Source organism: Panthera pardus, unplaced genomic scaffold (assembly GCF_024362965.1).
Source record: "Panthera pardus isolate Hobbes unplaced genomic scaffold, ASM2436296v1 HiC_scaffold_17, whole genome shotgun sequence".
Classification (NCBI taxonomy): Eukaryota; Metazoa; Chordata; class Mammalia; order Carnivora; family Felidae; genus Panthera; species Panthera pardus.
This window is the reverse complement of record NW_026526732.1, coordinates 27,004,830-27,028,088: the sequence shown is the minus strand read 5'-3', so window position 1 is coordinate 27,028,088 and position 23,259 is coordinate 27,004,830. Positions and strand designations below refer to the sequence as shown.

At 43.9% G+C, this 23,259-nt stretch overlaps 1 protein-coding gene across 3 annotated transcripts in view; it reads right to left on the bottom strand.

The window, feature by feature from the left end:
- NHSL1 (NHS like 1) overlaps positions 1-23,259 on the bottom strand; it is a 204,613-nt gene that overhangs the window by 114,972 nt on the left and 66,382 nt on the right. For 2 of the 3 annotated variants that reach the window (XM_053904431.1, XM_019420447.2), the window contains exon 1: positions 14,959-15,517. The exons of the other annotated variant lie outside the window; for it this stretch is intronic. In XM_053904431.1, the coding sequence (XP_053760406.1) occupies positions 14,959-15,160 (202 nt within the window). In that variant the 5' untranslated portion in view covers positions 15,161-15,517. Of the gene's footprint in view, positions 1-14,958; positions 15,518-23,259 lie in introns of those variants that run through there. 3 annotated transcript variants of the gene reach the window in all.

The window sequence follows — 23,259 nt, the reverse complement described above, 5'->3', positions numbered from 1 at the left end:
ACATGAAAGAAAGAAAGAAAGAAAGAAAGAAAGAAAGAAAGAAAGAAAGAAAGAAAGAAAGAAAGAAAGAAAGAAAGAAATTTGCAGAAAAGACAGAGTCAGACCAGTTTTTTCAGTCCCATTTTACATCATTCCCATTTGTGTTAATGAGGATCAAATGTCACTTAAAGTGTTTGACTAAAAATACTCAGTGGACAAGAAGTGGTTTCAGTCATAGGAATACGGTCTCATCTTCAGTATCTTTTTTAATTTTTTTGAAGCAGATGATGTGAAGATATGGAACTGAAGATATGGGGAGGCAATTTCAACCATATGAAACACATGAGCATATACCTGGTGTCCAAATATCAGCCGGAACGAAGAGAGGGGAGGGAGAGGAGAGGGAGAACATAACACGTTATTAGAGAAAGTGGCTGATGGTGAAACCAAAGCTTAAAAGCGGCAAAGCTACACTTGTTTATTACGTGAAACAGTGCAGTGATCCTCCTTGAAAAGTCACAGTGGTTTTATAGAAGTGTTTAAAAATCTAGCATTTACAAAAAGAACCGGGATGGCCTAAGTCACAATTTCATAACATTAATGCAAACACGTGCTTCATTCAACTGTCCTAAGAAGAAAAGCCAACAAAAGATAAACATGGAAAAAACTTATTTACCTATTACAGCCACATCCTACTTATCAAGAGATCACTTTTCTGGCAAACTCACCCACTCAACATACGGTCAAGAAGTCAAGAAGCCAAAATGGTCTCTGACCAGAGAGCATCACTCACAGGATTATGGCTCAAGATCTTATTCTCATTTTTTGACCAACCCTGTTGCAATAAATTGGATCGCCCCGACCCTCCACACAGGGTAACAAATTAGAAATACCAAGTCAGGGCGCGGTGAGGACAAGAGGCAGGCACAACTACACGGGGAAAGAGAGCCGACAGCCTTCCAGCAGAAGTGGCACAAGCGGCAGGCAGTGGAGACCCACTTTGTGCCAAAGCAAAGATCTTACTTACTCATCTCAGCATCCACCAGGGAGCATCACCAGGTTCTTACCCGTTCAGTGACTATTCGCAGTGACGCCCGAAGCCTCAAAGCAAGGTTCAACTGTGCTGTGTGGATTGAGCAGAGACACTGCACGGTGTCATGGAAAGGGTGTGACCATGTCACAAGAAGTGGCCTCAGACCCAATCTACACCATTATTATCTATATGGCATCAGGTAGGTCACTTCGTCTTTCAGAGACTGTTTTCTTGCCACCAAAGGGGATAATGTCACCTCTTCTGCCCATCTCACAGGACTGTCATAACAATGGAACGAGACCATACACGTCTGAATACCGTGTAAGCCATAACCTGCAAAGCGACTCCATCTGCAGAGTATACTTTAGAACAACATTCATAAGAAAATATTGCTAATTCTGAAAGATGAGGGGCACCTGGGTGGCCCAGTCGGTCGAGCGTCTGACTCTTTGATTTCGACTGAGGTCATGATCTCACAATTCGTGGGATTGAGCCCCGCACTGGGCTCTGTGCTGTCAGTGTGGAGCCTGCTTGGGATTTCTCTCTCTCCCTCTCTCCCTGCCCCTCCATCACTCATACTCTCTCTCTCTCTCTCAAAATAAATAAATAAACATTTAAAAAATTAAAAAATAAGATTCTGAAAGATGAATGAGGCAGGCTTCTATTATATGAAAACACAAATAAATAAAAGGCATATTCCTCTAACATTTTATATCAGCTAACATGTAGTCCATATTAGAAAAGTATCTCTAACCAATTACCAGTTGTTGTTTTCTGTTGTTTTTTTTTTCTTTTTTTACAATAACCTTATGTTTCAAAGGAAATGAGTTCTCCCTCCAATTAGACATCGGATATCTGACCCATACAGGCTAGAGTCCAACAACTGGAAAGGGAACTTAAATGGACGCAACTTCTCAACTGATTTTCCTCTAAGGGGGGGCAGACAGTAGGCCAGTAAGCATAAGGATAGAAAAATCCCCAGAACAAGGCAGAAATTCTTCAGACATTGCTATTCATGAGCGTTCCCCTGGGTCGGTTAGCAGGTGCACATCATCTGCGGAACGCAAGCTCTGTGACACTGTGCTCCATCAGGCAACAAGGGTTACACTGGAAATCACTCAGTCCCGCCTAATTTTTAAGCATTTCCCCTTATGGGAGAGGGGCCCAGAGGTCAACCTAGAAGAGAACTTGCCATGGGGAATGCTTACATGCTCATGACTGTAAGTCAGTCCTCAGAGCAGATGATTGCTGAGACGCACCACAAATCTACACTGCATCTCAAGACACTTCAGAGGTGCGAGACCCTTCTACAAGAGTGAAATGACCATGGATTATTCACAGAAACTCCATCCTAGTTTGTCACTCTTAAACATTGTGAAGGAGTGACCTGGTACACAAGAATATTAAGAACCTACCCAAGGAAGTGAAGTCTACTGAAAGCAGTGTTTTACCCATTGAAGGCTATGATATAATAAGGGAGTCACAACATCACTTCGGTAGGTGAGGACTGACGTTTTCTGCCTAATAAAACAATAAGGGGCACCTGGGTGGCTCAGCCGGTTAAGTTTCTGACTCTTGATTTCAGCTCAGGTCATAATCTCAAGGTTTGTGAGTTCGACCCCCAAGTTGGGCTCTGCACCGTTAGGATTCTTTCTCTCTCTCTCTCTCTCCCTCCCTCCCTCCCTCCCTCTCTCTGCCCTTCCCCTGCTTGTGTGCTCTCTCTCTCTCTCTAAATGAATTGATAAACTTAAAAAAAATAAATAAAACAGAAGAGAAAATTGTTGCATGGAGTCATGTGACAATGAAGTAGCTTCACAAAACTTCTGCTTCATTGTGCGTGTGTGTGTGTGTGTGTGTGTGTGTGTGTGTTCAGTTGACTCTTGAATAACATGGGAGCTAGGCGCACCAACTCCTCCCCTCATTCCCCATTCTGTACAGTTGAAAATCTGTGTGTAACTTTTGAATTCCCCAATAACTTAACTACTAAACAGCCTACTGTTGACTGGAAGCCTTAACAATTACATAAAGTCGATTAATTCATATATTTCATATGTTGTATGTATTATACGCTATATTCTTACATCATAGTAAGCTAGAAAAAAAGAAAATATTATTAAGAAAAACATAAGTAAGAGAAAATACATTTACAGTACTATACTGTAACCATTGGGGAAAAATCCATGTATCAGAGGGTCCATGCAATTCAAACCCATGTCGTTCAACGGTCAAATGTATACACAATGTGTGGACCATAAACCAATCTAAATTGTACTTATTATTATGGACATGGGCAAAATTTTGAGAGTCATTGACAAAAAGTCAACTGTAGGGGCGCCTGGGTGGTTCAGTCGGTTAAGCATCCGACTTCAGCTCAGGTCACTATCTCACCATTTGTGGGTTGAAGCCCCACATCGCACTCTGTGCCGACAGCTCAGAGCCCGGAGCCTGCTTCGGATTCTGTGTCTCCCTCTCTCTCTGCCCCTCCCCCGCTCACGCTCTGTCTCTCTCTCAAAAAAGTAAATAAGTAAAATAAAATAAAGCATTAAAAAAACTAAAATAAAAAAATTAAAAGTCACCTGGGGGCACCTGGGTGGCTCAGTCGGTTGAACATCCGACTTCGGGCTCTGTGCTGACAGCTCAGGGCCTGGAGCCTGCTCCGGATTCTGTGTCTCCCTCTCTCTCTGCTCCTCCCCTGCTCACACTCTGTCTCTCTCTCAAAAATAAATAAAGATTAAAAAAAAATTTTTAATTAATTTTTTCTGGCACTGAAAAACTCAAGACATTCATACTATAGTTCTACTGTAGAAGATTCTTTATTCCATCCCAAACAAGCATTTGTTATAGAGCAACCTGGCTCAACTTGCTCAGAAATTTGAGGAAATGTTACTGATTTGATTTCTGTTCTGACCTCTGTTAGTCGGAGTTGAGGCATAACCTTCAAGATCTCTAAAACTAGCTCTGTGACCTTTCCGTCGTTACAATGACTTAAGCACCCAGGTCAAGTGGATAAACTAACACATACCCAGTGTGTGGGATGTAACCAAGGTCTGATGATCCGAAGGAATGTTAACGGAGAAAAATCCCAACGTTGCCAGATTCAGAAAACATCAGTAGCCCATCAGAATGCCCCAAATGCAACCGGGTGTCTCAAAAACTGCTTACAAATCAAACAGAAGTGGGATCCTTAGGACAGAACAACATTCAGGCATTCATACCTGAGGACAAATAATGGGACGGCCAGTTAAAAAGAAAAATGGTTAAAAGATATTTTTATAGCAGGAATAGAGGGTATTGATTAACTCTGCAATAAAATTACTTTAAGGTAAAAATCAAAGTTCCTTTCCCAGGAAGTCAAAGCACTCTAGGTACTTTCTGTTGGTGAAAAAAAAAAACTATGTAAATAAATAACTACTGGTCAAAACGACCACAGCGACCAAGCCAACACCAGCCACAACCACCCACCAAGACAAATTCACAAACTGTCTTTTGTATGCTTTGTAAAAGAATCCCCAACCAATCAAGACCGAAGCAGGACACGCCTGTGTTCAGGTAGGAATTCTGGTTTATCTCAAAATGTAATCCAGAAACACCCGACACCCAGTTCCTACTTTAGCTGAGGCGTTTCCAGTTACAAAGTAAACGAGAACCTTCGGGAATAGGGGCAAGGGAACCGTATCAACAGTAAAATATATTTACTCTTACTCTCCCTTTTAAAGTTTACTGAAAAGACAAAAATCGAGTGATACGTTTTATGGAAATCTCAACTGCTGGTGGCTTTCACTTGCAAATGGGCTTTTCTTCGAGAAGGACAAACATACATTGAACCCAAATCAGATAATTTACGTGCGCCACTAAAATTATTTTAACCAGCGAATACATTAGCCTTTGTCCTTGTTCCACACCCTTTCAACCACACATACAAACTTTATTAAGCTGTATCCTGAAAACAACCTCAAAATACTACAAGTGTACGAGTAGTTGTGCAAACAGCACATCCAGGAACTTGACCGAGTCCCAGCAGACTACCATTACTTTACCGATTTAGAAGACCGGATTAGAAAACTGTTGGCACAGGGAAGGCAGCAGGGAGAAGTATGGAGACTCATTAGCTCCTCTTGCCTTATTGTTTATCCCATCTTCTTCCCTCCTCCAGTCTACTGCCACCTTCTCCCATTAGCTGCCACTCAGTCCCGCCCCCAACACATTCTTTTTCAAAAGTAGTAGGGCATGAAAATGGCACTTAATGAATGCCTGCTCTAGGGAAGGCCCTGTGTGCAGGGTCATTCCAGGTTACTCACAATTCAAGCCATTTTCTCCTGGAATCCGAGAGAGGCTTGCTCCTCCATGGGGCTCTCCCAAGGCGCTGTTCTCTATCAAGCCTACCTGGCAATAGAAGCTCTCAAAACACAAGAATCCATAAGACAAACCCAGATCGTGGGAATGAGTCTAGCAAAGGGTAGTACTGGCCCAGGGGGAGCACTAGCTGGGAACACCGGCTAACAAATCCTTCAAGGGCGACTGTCTCAGACACCTGATAGGCAAGCGCCCACCATGTACCATATATATTTACGTAGCCAAAGTATTGTGCAACCGGCATGGTGATGGGTTCCAGCAAGAGCTAAATAAATAATTGTTGGTGTAATGTCTCTGATGACTAGTCAGCCATCGAATTTCAGCCATAAATGACAGAGAACAATCTGGGATGCCAAATTTGGTGGTACAGAAGAGAAAGGTTTACTAGAGCTGAAGAGGGGCAGACCACAGAGGGGCAGACCACAGATCACTACAACCAGCTTCCAGCCTCCCAGCATCACACACGCATGGCTCTGTATACAAACAATATGTCTGCTGGTTACATGTTAGTTTTCCGATCACATTTATTAAGATAGTGGTCACCATAAACATCATCTTTAATTAGGAAGATTAGACATGCAATGTGAGGACTACCCACATTTCGTAAAGCGAGAAAACACATGACCATAACTACAAAAATCACAGATGCTATGCGACACCAACAAGTAAGTCTTAAATCCCGGGACTTCCCTTAATAAAGAAAGCCTCACACGAAAATCTGTAGCTCCATAACTATCCATAACTCATGTGCCTATATAATTGCTTCCAAGTGCTCAGCACTTTGTCGCTTCTCAGGCTCTACACCGCTCAAATCCATTCTGTGTGCCATAACCAAGCAGTTTCCCCTTAACATTGCCTTGACCATATGTTCACACAACAAATACCTACTCTTGCAAAGTGAAAACACTGGATAAGACAGAGAATAGACTTCAAGGAGCTTCAAATTCAGGTAAGGTATGACGCACATGCCTAAAGAGTCTCACAGCAGAGCCTGTACCTTTGAACCCAAAGATACTGGGTCCAAGACCTCAAGATACCCTACGTGCTTTCAACATCCTTTCTCTTCCTGAAGAATTACACTCGATTCCCTGTCTCACCACCTCTGTTTCTCTGCCCGGTTTTCAGTACTCCCTAGTGGCCCTTCCTTGCTTATCACGCTATTATTTTATCTGATACTTACGGTATCCAGACAATATTTATTAAATGAGTTTTCTCATGTAACGTGTTATTAATAGCGCGTCTAGCCATGGCAAGCCCTCATTAGATGCTTATCGGCAGTTGGACTGATCTACACATGACGTTCAATTGAGTATTTTAACCATTTCAGGATTTGACATCAAAACTGTGGTACATATTACCTGAAGGATTATGTAACGGAGATGACAGCTTCCAGCTGGGTTGTCCTGAGTTATACAAGTACTCTAAAAGCACTTATTTCTAGAGGTGGCTCAGTTGGTTAAGTGTCCAGCTTCAGCTCAGGTCATGATCTCATGGTTGGTGAGTTTGAGCCTCATAACAGGCTCTACACAGTCAGATTCACTTCCTTTCCTCTCTGCCCCTTGCCCGCCCTTCAAAAATAAATAAATAAACTTTTTAGAAAATTCGATTTAAAAACACGTGTTTCTACACTGAGAATTCTACAGAATAGTATATTCTACACTAGTACAACTACCTCTTTTGGCTTAATTGACTATCGATAATTGCCAACCTCTTCGACAGTATCATTTAGTACAACCAGATCCAACCGGTAAGCTGATACAGTATCAAGAAAACATACACTCATTTATTCAATAAAAAAGCTGCACCTCCTACCCACATGTATGACTAGGTATTATCCCATTTTACAAAAATGAAAACTAGAGTTTAAACAGATGATGTGACTTGTTCCAGGTCACGTTATGAGCAAGTGACAGAACCAGAACTATTAGATTTCCTGACTCAGTGCTCCATGCACCATTCTCTCTTTCCACTAAACTTTACTGAATACCTACTATGTGCCAGGCTTGGGGAAATACTGCTTACCAAAACATACAAAAACCTTCTCCTGTCTTAGAGGTTAAGTTCTAGTTTTAGGAGACAGTACTGTTAAATGATAAATAAAATGTTAAATAAATGATAAATAAAATGATAAAAAAATGTTAAAAGATGATAAATAAAGACAGTTACCCTCGAACAAGAGTTTGAACCATGCAGGTCCGTTTATACACGAATTTTTCCAATAAATACAGTACAGGACTATAAATGTATTTTCTCTTCCTTACAAATTTCTCAGCATTTTCTTTTCTCTAGCTTAGGTAAGAATACAGCATATAATACACAGAATATACAAAATATGTTCATCAATTCTTTAGCTTATCGGTAAGGTTTCCGGTCAATAGCAGCCGTCTTAGTTAGTAGTTAAGTTTTCGGCGAGTCAAACGTTAAATGGGGATTTTTGACTGCATGGGGGTCAGTGCCCATCACCCTTGTCTTGTTCAAGGGTCAGCTGTACATAAAGCATATAGTATGTTAGATGGTGTTAAGTGCTTTGGAGAAAAATAGAGATGGGGCTAGAAAGGCTAAGAGGAGGGTAAGATGTGACAACTTTAAACAGGGCCATGAAGATGGCTCCTTGAGCAAATATCTGAAAGAGGAGAGGGAGCGGTCAAAGGGGCATAGCTGGGTGAAGGGAAGGTCAACCTCATGGCCTGCTCTCAACAGCAAGGGTCCTGATGTGACTCAAAGGTGCCGCTGGGGGAGCCGTGGAGTGAGGGAGGCAGACCGCGGAGGAACTTCCCGCACACTGTGGAGACTATCAAACTCGCTGAGAAGGAAAACCACAGAAGGGTTACATGACATGACTTATGGCTGATGTTTTGCAAGATCACCGAGGCTGCTCCATCAAGATTAGCCTTCCTTGGGGTCGGGGGAGGCCAGAGACAGGGAGAGCAAGGGTGGAAGCGGAGGAACCGGTCGAGAAAGAACCGCACGAGCACGCTGCTGCCTCGCCGTGTCAGACACGCATCAGCCGGTCTCCTACCTCATCTCTGTTTCCTAAGCCAGCTTCCCTGGGGGTGCAAACACTCGTGATCAAACGTTTCTACAAAGTATTTGATTCACACACAGTTTGAGTGAGCAACAGGAAACGGAAGACTGCCACCAAAACTATGCTTCCCCAAAGTGAATCCTCTCTCTTGGATACTCAAACTTCAGAGTCAGGGGGGCGCCTGGGTGGCTCAGTCGGTTAAGCGTCTGACTTCGGCTCAGGTCATGACCTCACAGTTCGTGGGTTCGATCCCCACGTCAGGCTCTGTGCTGACAGCTCGGAGCCTGGAGCCTGAAGCCTGCTTCGGATTCTGTGTCTCCGTCTCTCTCTGCGCCTCCCCTGCTCATGCTCTGTCTCTGTCTCTCAAAAATAAATAAATGTAAAAAAAAAAATTTTTTTTTTTAAAGAAACTTCAGAGTTGGGAGCACTTGTGAGGTTACAGTCATCAGTATATTGGACAAAGTGAGCACACAGGGCTACCTATGACCCACCCCCCCGCCTTGTTCGGCACAGTGCCCTGTGCAAACAGCACTATTAACAGGGTCCCAGATGAGTTATGTTCACCCGGTAAGCAATCGTTTATTGAGCACTTAGCCTGGGGGATAAAACGGATAATAAGACTTGGTCTCTGTCCTAAAAGTGTTCAGTCTACCTAAAGACACAGACACATAAGCTGTAAGTACAATCTAGTATATAATAAACATAATTACCGAGGTACATAGAAGGTGGAGAAATCACACAGAGAAGGGAATAATCAGCTCTACCCTTTGGGAACTAGGGAAGGCTTCACGGAGTTCTAAAGAAAGCAGAGAAGGTCCAGCAGGAAGCCAGCAGGCAGAGGCGGGGGACTGGAGCATGATGGCCCAGGGAGCGGGAGATACACGGTAGGGCTGTGCAAGAGCAATGCATCGATTTGCTACTGGGGGAGTTAAAAAAGGGCAGGGAGGGGAGGGGAGTGGGGGGGGGGGGGGGCAGAGGGCGCAGGGCCCACACTCCATTAAGCAAGATAGGCTTTATTTTGTAGGCAATGGAGTTGCAACAGAAGAGTGAGCCAACTATATTTGCATTTGGGGAAGATCACTCTGATTACAGTGTAGACTCAAGACTTACAGATGGCTCAAAGGGGGACCAGAGTGAAGATAACAAGGAGTAGAAGACCACTCAGAAGGCAAGGTGAGAGAGCAGAGCAGGCTCTGAATAGTTTGGATGGACAAGAGGCTGCAGATACAAAAGACCTTGAGGAATTTAAAACTGATAAGACTGGAATTAACGGAAGTGTTTTCATAGGAAATAGTGTCATTAAAAAAACACTTTATTTAAAACTTTGATAGAAAATATTATGGTATAAACCAAAAACCCTTGAAATTACGTAGAAATATAACACATTCTACAGTAATTGTAAGAGGCTTATAAAAACTAACACTAATTAATGTGTAGGGTCTTTTGAAATTATTTAAAAAACAGCTGTTTGAAAAGAGCAATTTCAAAAAAGTTTTTCAAAACCGAGAGTAAAGGCATTTCAGTGAAGAAGAACACCGGGTTACAAACTTCCAAATGAATGCTCTGACAATAAGTTACTTCTTTTTTTTTTTTTTTAACAGTTTTATTTTTATTTCTGAGAGAGACAGAGCATGAGTGGGGGAGGGGCAGAGAGAGGGAGACACAGAATCTGAAACAGGCTCCAGGCTCTGAGCTGTCAGCACAGGGCCCAATACGGGGCTCGAACTCGAGAACCTCGAGATCATGACCTGAGCTGAAGTCAGACGCTTAACCGACTGAGCCCCCCAGGTGCCCCAAAGTTACTTCTTTTAATACTCTCTTTCTAATAATCTAAGTAAGTGTCTAATTCTCAAAACAAATCAACAAATTTTTAAGACAATAGAGGATATTAGATAAAACACCATTTCAACAGAATTTCACCAATTTAATAACAAATAAGATCATGTTTGCAATAAAACAAGGCAGCAAGACAACAGAGATTCCCAACTTCAAAAGAAAAAATAATCAAAGGTCAATAAAGGGCAGTGTCAGTGAACCAGATAAAATTTTAAGTGGCACTCACTATTCGTCTCTTTCACAGAATGTCAGTTTCAGTAGAAAGAAGGGAAACATTACAGTTACTGCACTGAGAATATTCTGCTCATCTCTTTTATTAAGACACCACGATGAACTCCATTTAGCTATTCTTCCAATGTACCTAGTGACCCTCAAAAGAAATATTGCTTATTTATCTAGTTTTACTCTCAAATGCAGGGGGGGCTACTTTAGCAATATTTGCCAATACTTTTTAGGTTTCTTTAATGCCGTGAAGAAAATGTCCTTAAATCCCACAATTTTAAAGATTTTATGATCAAAAATAAATCACAGCTGTTTACATGGAAACAGGATCTTGACCTTGCTGCTTTTGGCCTTTTATGCCTCCCCCCCCCCCCCCCCCCCCCCGCGTTGTGATAGCTGAAATCATTGCTAATCTAATTATGAATAAGGATCCTGTTTTCTGCCAACTATTTTACTAGGGAGGACACTGGGATGAAATTACTTTAAACACAGCCAACTCCCACACTCAACAATTGATTATCTTGTGTATGGATTATTCATTACCCCTGATACCTAGCAAGGCTGTTGGTTCTCTGGCTCTTTTTTGTAGTTCCTGGGACGGAAAAAAAAAACCACTGAAATTCAAATAATTCAAATTGGGTAATGTTACTGGCACATATGATAAAAGTCCTGAAGAGGAGAATGAAACTATGGTTTAAATTGAGGCTTTGCATGTCAATTACCCTCTCTATGCACTGACCTGCCGATACCAGGATCATCAATCACCCCTCTGCCCAGCTGAACAGAGCAGGGGAAACAACAAAACATGCTTTGCTCAGTGAGAGGCTACCCCATTATTATTCCACCTCTTTTGGTTTTATTTGACAAGAGAAGGGTAAGTGAGCAAGATGGGGGAGCACAGAATAAATACTAGTCATTAGTTTCCCTTGAGAACCTTCCGCAGTGCTGGAAACAAAGCAGGAGCTCATTAAGTGTTGTGTGAATCAATGCTAACAGCCAGAAGGCCATGCGAAACATGAAAATGCTCAAGGTAAAGTATCTTTATCTGGACCTTCTCATCTAAGCCATTCATTTTACAGTTTTCACAATTATCCTGCATTTTCTCTTTAATTCCCCATTAGATGTCTTATCTGCTTCTCCATTTAAGAATGGATTCCACGACTTCACAGGCTGGGTGCTATATTTCTTTGTATCCCACATGTAGTAGAAGTTCCTTCAATAAATGCTCTCACGGATCCATGTGAAAAGCTACCTATTGTCTCACCTACAACTGACTTCCACTTTTTTACTACATTGGCATCTATTAAAACAGCTCATGATTCACTAAATTTATACCCAAGAGGATACTGATTCACACCCTTGATTTTTATGGCTAATTAAGTCAAAACATCTTCTGCTATTATAATAGGTCATATCCCACTAAGAATATAAGAACTGATCACTGCTGTTACTTAATTCATTTTTACCTTCCTGAGTACAAAAGTTTTTAAGTTTTGAAACTTGCCATGGGCTGGAATAAAAGAAAACATGCAGGGGCCTAGTTGGGATTGCTTTGGACATATCAATTATGTATCCTCTGGTTACTTTTTAGACTCGGGAAAAGTAACCTATTGATAGCATCTAATCTTATAATAACATCCTCCAAAAATTTTCCAGGCACTGTAGTTTTATACTAAGTTTCTTGAGTATAAGCGGCAACATTAAACTACAAATGTATAATAGGTTTGTGTACGGAAAGATACCCATAAGACTAACTGCTTAAGAACTTTATTTTGATGTTAGTAGTAAGCAATCCGGCATGGGCATTCCCTGCAAAAAGAACTTCTGAAATGAAACGTCAAAGAACTGTTTTAGAAAATGAACATACATACAACACACTGACCACACTGACAGGAAGGATTCCGTGGGCTAACTGCGCAAAGGAATGTGACCTGGAGACAGCGGCCAGGGAGCAGGCAGGCACTCTGGCCTTGCGGCAGCTGCTGGATGGAAGGGAGAAAGCCCTAAGGCTGCATAACTGGACACCCCAGCCACCAGAGGTACCATGGCGGGGGGGGGGGGGGGGGGGGGGCTGGCGGGGAAGACACAGGACGCTACCCTAAAGCAAGGTTAACTTGTTAAGCTACACTGCCCTACCTCTAGCTGCCACTGCCTGGTGGGTGGCGTCTGTCTGTGGGGGAGGGGAGCAGGGAAAGCAGGTTTTTAGAAACCTGTGTAGATTAAAGGGAGTTGGGGAGCAGGCTGAAAGGAAAGCATGTGGTCTGGACGGACAGATAGGAAGTAAAAGAAAGCTGCTATGCAATTCCCATCGGACCAGCATGTCTCCACTGCACGTTTATCTGCAACCAAATCCTAGTATGGCCATTGGGCATTCTTAGCACTGATGGAGAATCCTTGCTAGAGTTTTAGCTGTACTGGATGCTGCTAATGGAAAACAACAACAACAACAACAACAACAACAACACACTCTAATCCTGAATAATTTTTCTGAAAGATTTATCCTCCTTTGATCTGGAAGTGTCAACAAATGTCACTTCTGTATTTCTCCGAAGGTAAGGGCCATTTGAAATAAGGGTCAGCAGGTATAACGTGCCCCTGGGACAGCGTGTCAAACTTGGGAGACAATTTTCTTCTGTAAGCCCAATGTCAGTCAAAAACAGAATAGAATCGTACCCACTATGATCTCTAGGCAGCTCTTTAAGGCTTTCCCCCCAACTCCATATGTCAAAAATGGTAATATTACCCACAGGCGATTATTTCCAAGAACCGAATAAATCTACACCCTGTATCATGCCTCCACTTCTCCTCATGGGGCGACTGTATCCCCAATGACATTAAGGGATAAAGGGCACAATCTTTTGTATCGTTGCAGAAACGAGCCCCCCCCCCCCTTGACAAGCCATCCCAGTTCTCCACAAGAACGTCATTATTTTTCACAAGTCAAGTGTACGGCGTTTGCTTCATTTCCCAGCTAAAACGAACACATGCAAATTGACAGTCTCTTTCCCTTTAGTGTTAATTTAGATGGAGCGTCTCCAGTAGAAATCCTGAAGCGACACGCTCACGCGCGTCTCATCTTTAACAGAAACGTGACAGTGACGGATTTAAAACAGTCACAAAAGAACCCCCTTTGGCAAAGGCCAAGGGGATCAAAACTACACCCTCTGACCACCACAACACGACTGCATCCACCCTCCAAACGTTTTTGCCTCCAGCATGACAACCCACCCGTTTGCCACAACCACAGCTCGTTCCCGATTTAGAAGAGGAAAGTTCGTGGACTCACTAAACCACACAACTCCGTCCAGAAAGCACAACGCCTTTTTCTCTGCGTGGCACTCATGTCCCATCTGAACTAAAAACCTGCATATGTAGGCTCAGCGTCAGCGGACCACTGCTGACCCCCTCCTTGACATAATAAACAACTGACATCTTCTAAGAGCATTAACTCGTCCCTCCTGTGCCACAGTTTAATAGAGAAGAACAAATGGCTTAACACACAGTATACAGGAGGAAGAGCCGTGTGAAATCCTGAGTCCGTGGAATAGAACCACCGCGCCCATCGGCACATATTTAACTGTGTTTATTCTCTCGGGTTTCAGCAGTTTTGTTTCCTACAAGAAGGGAAAGAACAGGTCGCTGAAAGATTCCAGCGAGGTTCCTTTCGGCACGGGAAGAATGTGATAAACAGGGAAAACACAATCACGCGGAATGTCTGGACCCCTTTGTAAGACTTAAATAGCGCCCCCCTACCGGGCTTTGCCACAGCACTGAATGGGGAAACCATTTTAGAGCTTAACAGTTCAGTCTCTACAGTAAACAGTCTAAGAGGAAGAACTCAGAAACTCTAAACACAGAACAGGGGTGTGTTAAGAAATACTGAAAGATTTCCCTCTCTCCCACTGGGGCTCATATTTTTCTTCACCTTGAGGAAGGCAAAACACGCCAAGCCTCGGCACAGAGACCAAACACGGGTCGGAAAAGGAACTTGAAAGAAATCCAAAAACTCCTTTTGGCCACAGTATCAAGGGCAAGCCCTTCGTGTGTTCCTCTTCCTTGATGTCACTCTAACACCTGTTTGTGGCAAGTGTCATGAACTTCATCAATCTTCTCAAAGGAAGGTGCAAGCAGACCATTCCTGACTCCCAGAGTTTTGTCAGCATACTGTTTCAGAAAAGAGCTCCGTGAGGGTGGTTTTACCATTGAACTTTTCACAAAAGTCACCTGAGTGTGCGGATCTGCGGAGGGGAAAGGGTGCTGAAGACAAAAGGCGGCTATTGCGCCCTTCTCAGGAGGACACCGTCTCAAGCTGAATCTAGCTGGAAGAGCGCTTTTATTTTAGACATGGAAACAATCAATGTGAATGACACCGAATTCCAAGACGAAAACAAACAAAAAGTCCTAAGGGGGCCAAAAATCACGAAGGGGAATCAGCGATAGAAAAAGAATTCTACATTGCAAACTTCTAAGAATTTAAACAAAAACAAACAAACAAAAAACATCAAATCACCTTTTCTGGGCTGGGTTCTGTAATTCCAGTTTTCATCATCTGCTTCCACCTGCTGCCCACAAACCGAGAGCTCTCCATCACTGCGGAACAGCCTCTTTGTCTGCCTGGACAAGGAGGAGAAATTTATCCAACTCACAGCACGTGAGAGAGACCCTGAATTTGACTTGAGTCTGAAAGAACCTGAAGAGCCTTCCTTTTTCATCTTCTTGCACACCAAGCTCGACTACAGACAAAGGACAGCCCCGCAAACCAGACGCTGGGTTTTACAACTGTTCCATGTCCTTTAAACGAACCTGCTCCTTCCCACTAATTCAGACAGCGCTGGGAGTCAGGCACGGCGTGATGCGGCAAGACTGCTTGCTCCTATGTCACCCAATTACAAAGAAAAGGAAAATGAGGGGTTAGGAAACAAAAAGAAAAGAAAGAAAAAAAATTTTTTTTTTTTTTTTTTTTTTTTATCCTAGCCACATTGCGGCACTTGGTTTGGTGTAACTTTAAAAATGAAGCAACGCGTTCATTTCAGGAACACTTGTCAGGACTTGGAGAACGGAACCAAGGCACTCCGATTCTTTGGTGGATACCTAGCATCCCATACTGTAATCCTGCTCCTCTCCCAGGCATCCTTCCCCACACAGGCAGGGAGCAGCCGTCTGCTGCAGACGGAGGGAACTCCTCGGGCTGGAGAACGAGGTTCGGGGGTCAACCCGGGTGCCCCGTTTAAACTTCGCCCACACAGGTGTCCCAGGAGAAATCAAAGAGTTCGGCTCCCTTGTCGCAGCGCAGCACCGAATCATACAGCGCCCACTTGCCCTCTTTCCCCGTCTGTGAACCGCTCAGGATCCACAGGACTCCACAAACAATAAACCAGGCTGCGTGGCTATTGCTCGGATCACAGAGTAAGCGCTCCTGGGAAAGGCGATAGGCTTCCCGGACACTGAAGGCACCTCATTGGAGACAGAAAACCCCGCCTCCTCTCCACAGTCAATACTTCAGTGGCAGCTCAAACTTCTGAACTCCAGCAAAGCTACGGAAATGCAAGTCTGTGCAGAATACAGACTTCTGGAAATTTAAAAAAGAAGAAGAAGAAGAATTGATGATTGATCATCAGACCACACTTAGGAAGGTAGGATTTTGAGAAGGGGGGTTAGAAGAACATACAGTTTTATAAACATCCAGCACTCTTTGGCTGAGTTAGGGATGTGATCATCTAAGAAAACGTACTCCCAAAGAGAATTAAACTGAGTCTGCGATTCCTTCTTTCCCAGCTTTCAACAAAGGTGAAATGCAGCCATTCTTGCACCTGTTGCTGTCCCTGCTGTCTTCCACCAGCAGCCAGAGTGCAGGGTGAGACCAAGGACCCTCTTCTGCCTCCCCACTGGCAGCCCCTGGGGTCATTCCTCTCCAGCTTTGAAAGATCAGGCTATCGAGAAGAACCATCATCTGAGAGCTATGTTAACAGCATTTGGCTGCAGGCTCTAGCCTGGAGACTCATAAAACCATTAATTATGACAAGCAAAATATCTAGAGCCACGTGTTGGAATGCACTGGGTGCAGCATTTCACCCAAAGCCAACATAATTCCATGGTCCTAGGGGCACTAAAAGTCCCTATCACTTTGCATCACAGAGACTTGGGTCAGGCATCCCCTCCCCCAAGTGTTATTCCCAGTAAGCTAATAAGCAACAAGGAGAGGCCTGGGTCCGTCTCACTTTCCTTTACTGGGCACTGAGCAAACATATTAAAACTAATACCTTGCAACAGAAAATAAACTTTGACTAAAAAATTATAAAGGCGGATTTTGCATCATATGTCTACTGCAGCCCACCGAGATTTTAAGAAAAACGCTCTGCAAGTTTATAAGCTCTGTAAGTTTACAAGGACTGAGACATTTGTAGAAGAAAAACACAGAGCTGCTATGAAGCGTGTCTCGGATGGACAGCTCACACTACCAAGAAAACCACAAGACTGAACAGGTACTGGGGGACTGAAGGGCAAAGCTACAAAACAGTCCAGGTAATTAACAGATTTGGAATCAGTTTAATTTTCTTTTCCTTTAATGTTTACTTTTGAGAGACAGACAGAATGTGAGCAGGGGAGGGGCAGAGAGAGATGGAGACACAGAATCCCAGACAGGCTCCAGGCTCTGAGCTGTCAGCACAGAGCCTGACGCTGGGCTGGAAACCCATGGACCGTGAGGTCATGACCTGAGCCAAAGTCAGATGCTTAACTGACTGAGCCACCCAGGTGCCCTGTGGAATCAGTTTAAAAGCTAAAAGCGTCCTCAAGAGTTTATGTAGTTTTCTGTTTTGTTTTTAAGTTTATTTACTTTGAAAGAGAGAGAGCACAGGAGGGTTGTGGGGGGGGGGGGGGAGAGAGAGAGAGAGAGAGAAAGAGAGAGACAGAGAGAGAGAATCCCAAGGAGGCTCTGCACTGCCAGCACGGAGCCCGATGCAGGGCTCGAACTCGTGAACCTGTGAGATCATGACCTGAGCAGAAATCAAGAGTCAGTTGCTTAACCAACTGAGCCACCCAGGTGTCCCAAGGGCTCATGTAGTTTAAATCCCTCGATTCCCAGATGGAGAAATTCAGGTGTACACAAGGTATATGACATACATAATATCACACAGAGGGGTCAGGAATGGGACCAGGTCATGTCAGACACCACTGGATTCAAAGGTTTGCCACTTACTGGGAGTGCTGGCTACATCACCAAGCATTCTGAGCTATTAAACTGGAATGATACCTCTACTTTGATCCGTTTCATAAGGGTAAAAATGGTAATAATTATGCATAGCACCAGTCAGTGCCTATTCAAGTTCAAACATCAAATAAGTCTTTCAGAGTCAAAGACACTTTTGAGAATCTCAAAATATAAAATAAAAAGTAAAAAAAAAAAAAAAAAAAAAAAAAGACCATTGTGCCGGAAAATATACAAACATCCGGAATGTTGCCTTCCATTCCAGAGATTCATAGGAATCCCTGACATCCATGTATGCACTCACTTTGGGGGGACTTTCCCCCAAAAAGAATACAATTGTCTCCTCCCTGATGTCTACATCCTAGAGCTATATATATTTTTAAGTTTATTTATTCATTTTGAGAGAGAGAGAGTGAGAGCACGAGCAAGGGAGGGACAGAGAGAATGGAGAGAGAATCCCAAGTGAGCTCCACGCTGCCAGCACAAGCCCCAACGCAGGGCTCGATCTCAAGAACCTTGAGATGATGACCTGAGCCGAAATCCAGTAGGACGCTTAAGCAACTGAGCCACACGGGTGCCCCTACAGCTGCATTTTTAATTCAGAGATACCTGAAGCTCTGAAATAAACCTTGTGCTATTTTTCCCCTTCATAAGTACTGCTGAATGCTTTTCCAACCCACCTTCCTTGGAGTATGCACACATGCACACGATAGCAGGGATGAAATGGTGCCTTTGGTAACTGCTGTGTTTTCCTCCAGTGCCTCCTATCCTTATACACATCTGAGAGCAAGCTCATGAGAGGGGCTGGAGGAATATTCACTGCCAAGTAGCCAGAAAGGTACATTCAAGGACTAGACTCATGACTCTCCTTCAAAGTAAGCACACACTTATGCTGGACTTCCAATCTAACATATTCCCCGTTATTCACAAGACCTGTGGATACGTCTGCACAATAAATTCTCCATCGACTAGCTATTCCATGTTTCTGTTATATTGGCCCTTGACTGTTAATATCTTCACTTATGTAAAAGGAGGTCAAATAATTTACTTACTTTTACAACCGGATCAGAGTTCCTCTATGGCCGAAATAGAACATAATAGTTTAAATTAGCTTTGGAGGAAACCTTTAGATTTTCACTATCCTTATTAGATATGTACTCCCATTAACTTAGAAAATCCCTAAGCGGGCTGCTTGCAAAGCTATTTCATTCATTCAAACTGTATTTATTCAGTAACTACAATGAACCACACATTTTAATTATCTGGACCCCAGAGCCATACAAATCTACCGCTCAGGGTCATGGCTACTTTGCAATGGGCACTTCATGTACATTACTGCTGATCACAACGACCCTGCAGTGGAAAATCTCTTTTAGAGTCGAACCCGTTTCTTCAAACATCATCTTCAGGGTAATAGAACGTCTTAATTTAACATTTTTTCCCATGAAAATCTACAATAGAATAAATACACTCTTCTCAGACCTTGGACAGACCTGCTGCACACATTCTGTCCGCATCCCTCGCTGTGCAGCATTTTTTTCATCTCCCCTCTCCTGTCAGGCTAACAAACCGAAACTTCTGTCATCGCATGTGCCAATAACTGCTCCCTTCCTACTGCTTTGCCACTGCCGGGCTTCAGGAATTATCGAGGAATCGGATAAAGAATCTTGCTTAAATTATGTGTTTAGTGGGAGTTGATAAGCACCCATGGAATGGAATACGTAGCTCTTGTACAAGGCCTTTGTCCCGGCTGCCTCCTGGCCAGCACCCTTGCCCTTGTACTGGCGAGGGAGATGTCCCAGGGTTGCAATGGAGGGGGGGGCAGGGGGGAGAACAGCCCCTGGATAACAGCCCCCAGGCGGATCTAATACAGGCTTCTGATTCAGTGCCTCTTTTATATGAAGTTCTTAACACTTGAGGACAGTGAGAAATTCATCCATCACTAATGACAAAGGGATAAGAAATTATATTATTTCTGGAATGATTTAAGTCATACATTACCCCCAAAAAAAGTTACCTATAAAAACTGGGAGGCACCAGCCTATATTACTAAAGGAAGCTCTGGGATCATCCTCTTTGGGAATTCCTAAGTCAAATATCCATTAATTTGGAAAGATTTATTTATGTTTCTACCAAGAGTCACATGGATAGATTGAATACATTTGGAAAGTCCTTGCCAAGAGACACAATATTTCATGTTTCAATATATACTGACATCCTTAAAAAGGAGCTTAGCTCAAATGGAAGTCTTTGATTTAGTAAAAATTGTTAAACATGACAAGACATAGGATTAGACAAACCCCTCAGCCCGCTCAGGCGTGTAATTGCCTCCTTTGCCATCTGTGTAAAATGCCAGCCAAGGGTAGGAACTAATTTCAAGTGCCATCAGTTTTTTGGCCTCAGAGGCCACAAATGAGCAACATGACTTTTAACTTCCATGTGTACCTTTCCCTGACTTTTAACTTCCATGTATCTTTCCCTGCCCTGACCCCACCCTTCAAACCCAGAAGGAAGAAGGGGAGAGGCAGAACTGCCCCGAAGGAGCTGGTGAGGCTGGGGTTGGGGGCGTAGGGGGCACCGAGAGCAGGCGGTGCACACAGACAGAGGTGAGGGAAAAGCATGTACAACGGCGAGAAGAGTCGCGGTGAACTGGGTCCTGTTCTGAAGCAGCCCTGACCGGCCAGGGGCACTGAAGTCAGCACCCGATCAGATTACCACATGAACCACCCAGACAACCCACAGGGACCTTTAGCGTCCAGGATGGGGTACAGTAGGTTTTCCAACCGTCAGCTCTTGTAAATAATTTAAGAGTCGATTTAAATGCAAACTTTCTACGAGGTAATTTGTACACGCTAATAAGGAAAGCTTATCTCAACATCGAGAAGTGAACGATTTGAGCCAGACGGTTTATAACGAAAAAAAACAAAAAGAAAAACCACATTGCCCCCAGGGCCACGGCTAGCCAACTCCCACAGAACACTAAATCCTCCCTGTCACCCACCGCCCATCCCCTAAGGAATTAAATTGATTTACTCAAGAAGGAAGTCACGGAAGACAAAATCAGGCCTATGTTCAGGGTTCCCTCACCTACCACTGCTCCGATATTTAAAAGCGAGAAAATTACAGTGTTTTCATCAGGCTCTAGCTTTAAAAGACAGAGTAGGTAGGTTCCTTTCAGTGAAATGAGCGGTGTTATTTCCCTTAAATAGAAAGATTAAAGGCAGACATTCGTAATTATGGATCATCACGAGCCTCAATCCCACCTTTCAACGTCTTCATATCTGAAAGGGACTCCTGAAATGGTCTGACGCTGGAAGGCTTCGCCTCAGTGTTCCCGTGGGATCACTTGATATGGGAGCAATATGGCAGCACAATACTGCTGTCAGCCCCCTGGGGCGGGCCCACCGCAAGGGGATAAAAGCTGCCCTTGGTAGAGAAGCCATCGCTGATTGATGGGTACCATGGAGTGTCGGAGGCTTGGTTGGCAGATGATTACCAAGAATGGAACTCTTGTCCTAGCCCTAACCAAGAAAATGTCTCCATCCAAAGGGTTCAGATGAAAAGGCCCCCTAAAACTAAGTACTGACTTTGAGACTCTTCTCATAGAAGAACAAGGAGAAACTACTCTGAGACTGAAATAAAATTCCAAATTAAAAAAAAAAAATTGGGGGCGCCTGGGTGGCTCAGTCAGTTAAGCAGCCAGCTCGTCTCAGTCATGATCTCACGGTTCATGGGTTCGAGCCCCACGTCAGGCTCTGTGCTGACAGCTCAGCGCCTGGAGCCTGCTCCAGATTCTGTGTCTCCCTCTCTCTCTACTCCTCCCCTGCTTGCACTCTGTCTCTCTCCGTCTCAAAACTACATTTTTTTTTAATTTGGGGGTGGGGGACACGCGCCTGGGTGGCTCAGTCGGTTAAGCATCCGACTTCAGTTCAGGTCATGATCTTGTGGTTTGCGTGTTCCAGCCCCGCATCAGGCTCTGTGCTGATGGCTCAGAACCTGGAGCCTGCTTCGGATTCTGTCTCCCTCTCTCTCTGCCCTTCCCCCACTTTCTCTCTCTCTCTCTCTCTCTCTCTCTCTCCCTCAAAAATTAAAAAAAAGTTTTTAATCACGATCTCCTTTGTGCTTCATGCCACTCCTATGGCCTCTCCAGTGATCCACGTAATTATTATTTTTTCTACCTACTCAACCATTTCTTTCCTTTCTTTCCTTTTTTTTTTTTTAAATGTTTATCTATTTTTGAGAGAGAGTGAGTGAGGGGGTGAGGGGCAGAGAGAGAGATGGGGACAGAGGATCTAAAGCGGGCTCGGAGCTAACTGCAGAGAGCCCAATGCAAGGCTTGAACTCAGGAACCGTGACATCATGACTTGAGGGGAGTTGGCCGTATAACCGACTGAGCCACCCAGGCACCGCCCCCCCCCCACTACTCAACCATCTTCATAAACTTTGTCATAATCACTGTACATAAAAACTGTACATAAATCACAGAAGATTTTATTAAAACAGAGTCTGATTCAGGTGCGGAGGTGGGCCCGAAATTCTGAACCCCTCCCGGGGGCCCACGTAATGCCCGTCCTGGATCGGCTTTGAGTTAGCACAGTACTGGACTGGACCGCTCCCTAAGGGCAGGGATCTCATCTGTTCACCTCCGTGTCTCTTACCTCCACACAGCCAGCCCTAATGAATGTTGGTTCATGGAGTGAACAATAGAACCATCTATTCATTTCCAAGGACCTCTTTCGTTTGATCTTAACATGTTTCCGGGAAGGAGACAATTAGACCTTGATAGCAATCCTTCCTTTCTCCCGAAATTCCAAGAGGCAGAAGTAAAATTTATAATCTGACCAAAAATCTATACAATCGGAATTAAAGGGTGGTAATGAAAGTCTACTAGTCATAGAGTTAAACTGCTTCACTTTGAGAAGAAACAGGGCCATCGACTGCGAGGCTCTGTGCTTTTCGTACTTTGTTAGGACATCTGCACTGCTTCCATCTACCAAAATTCCAGAATCTAACGATCTGGCTCACAACCTGCGGCAATCACAATGAGCCAAGCTCAGAAAAGCAGCCCACATCCTGTCTGCTAATCCACACAGACAGGCCCAGACCTCCTGTGTTCTGCCGTGTGAACCGAGTTGCTCTGTGGAAGTGGAAAATTGTTTTGCATCAGTTTTTCCTGGTACCTGTTGAAGACAAAGAAAAGTTTTAAATCAACCTTTAAGTGACCCTCCAAGGGGTTTACTGCAAAACCTACGGAGAACACCGAATATATCTGGTTTTCCAGCAGCCATTTTATCAATTTGGCTCCCCTTTATTACATACTATGTCACACTATACATGGGGTAGACATCGCTGACATCTGCAGTGATTCCACGGGGCCAAACAAATCTTACTTCTAACAATTTGAGCAAACAAAATTAGGCACAAAGTACTTAAAAATCATATATTGGTGGAACCCTATACCCCAATTAAAACATGTGGCCAAAGGGGCGCCTGGGTGGCGCAGTCGGTTGAGCGTCCGACTTCAGCCAGGTCACGATCTCGCGGTCCGTGAGTTCGAGCCCCGCGTCGGGCTCTGGGCTGATGGCTCGGAGCCTGGAGCCTGTT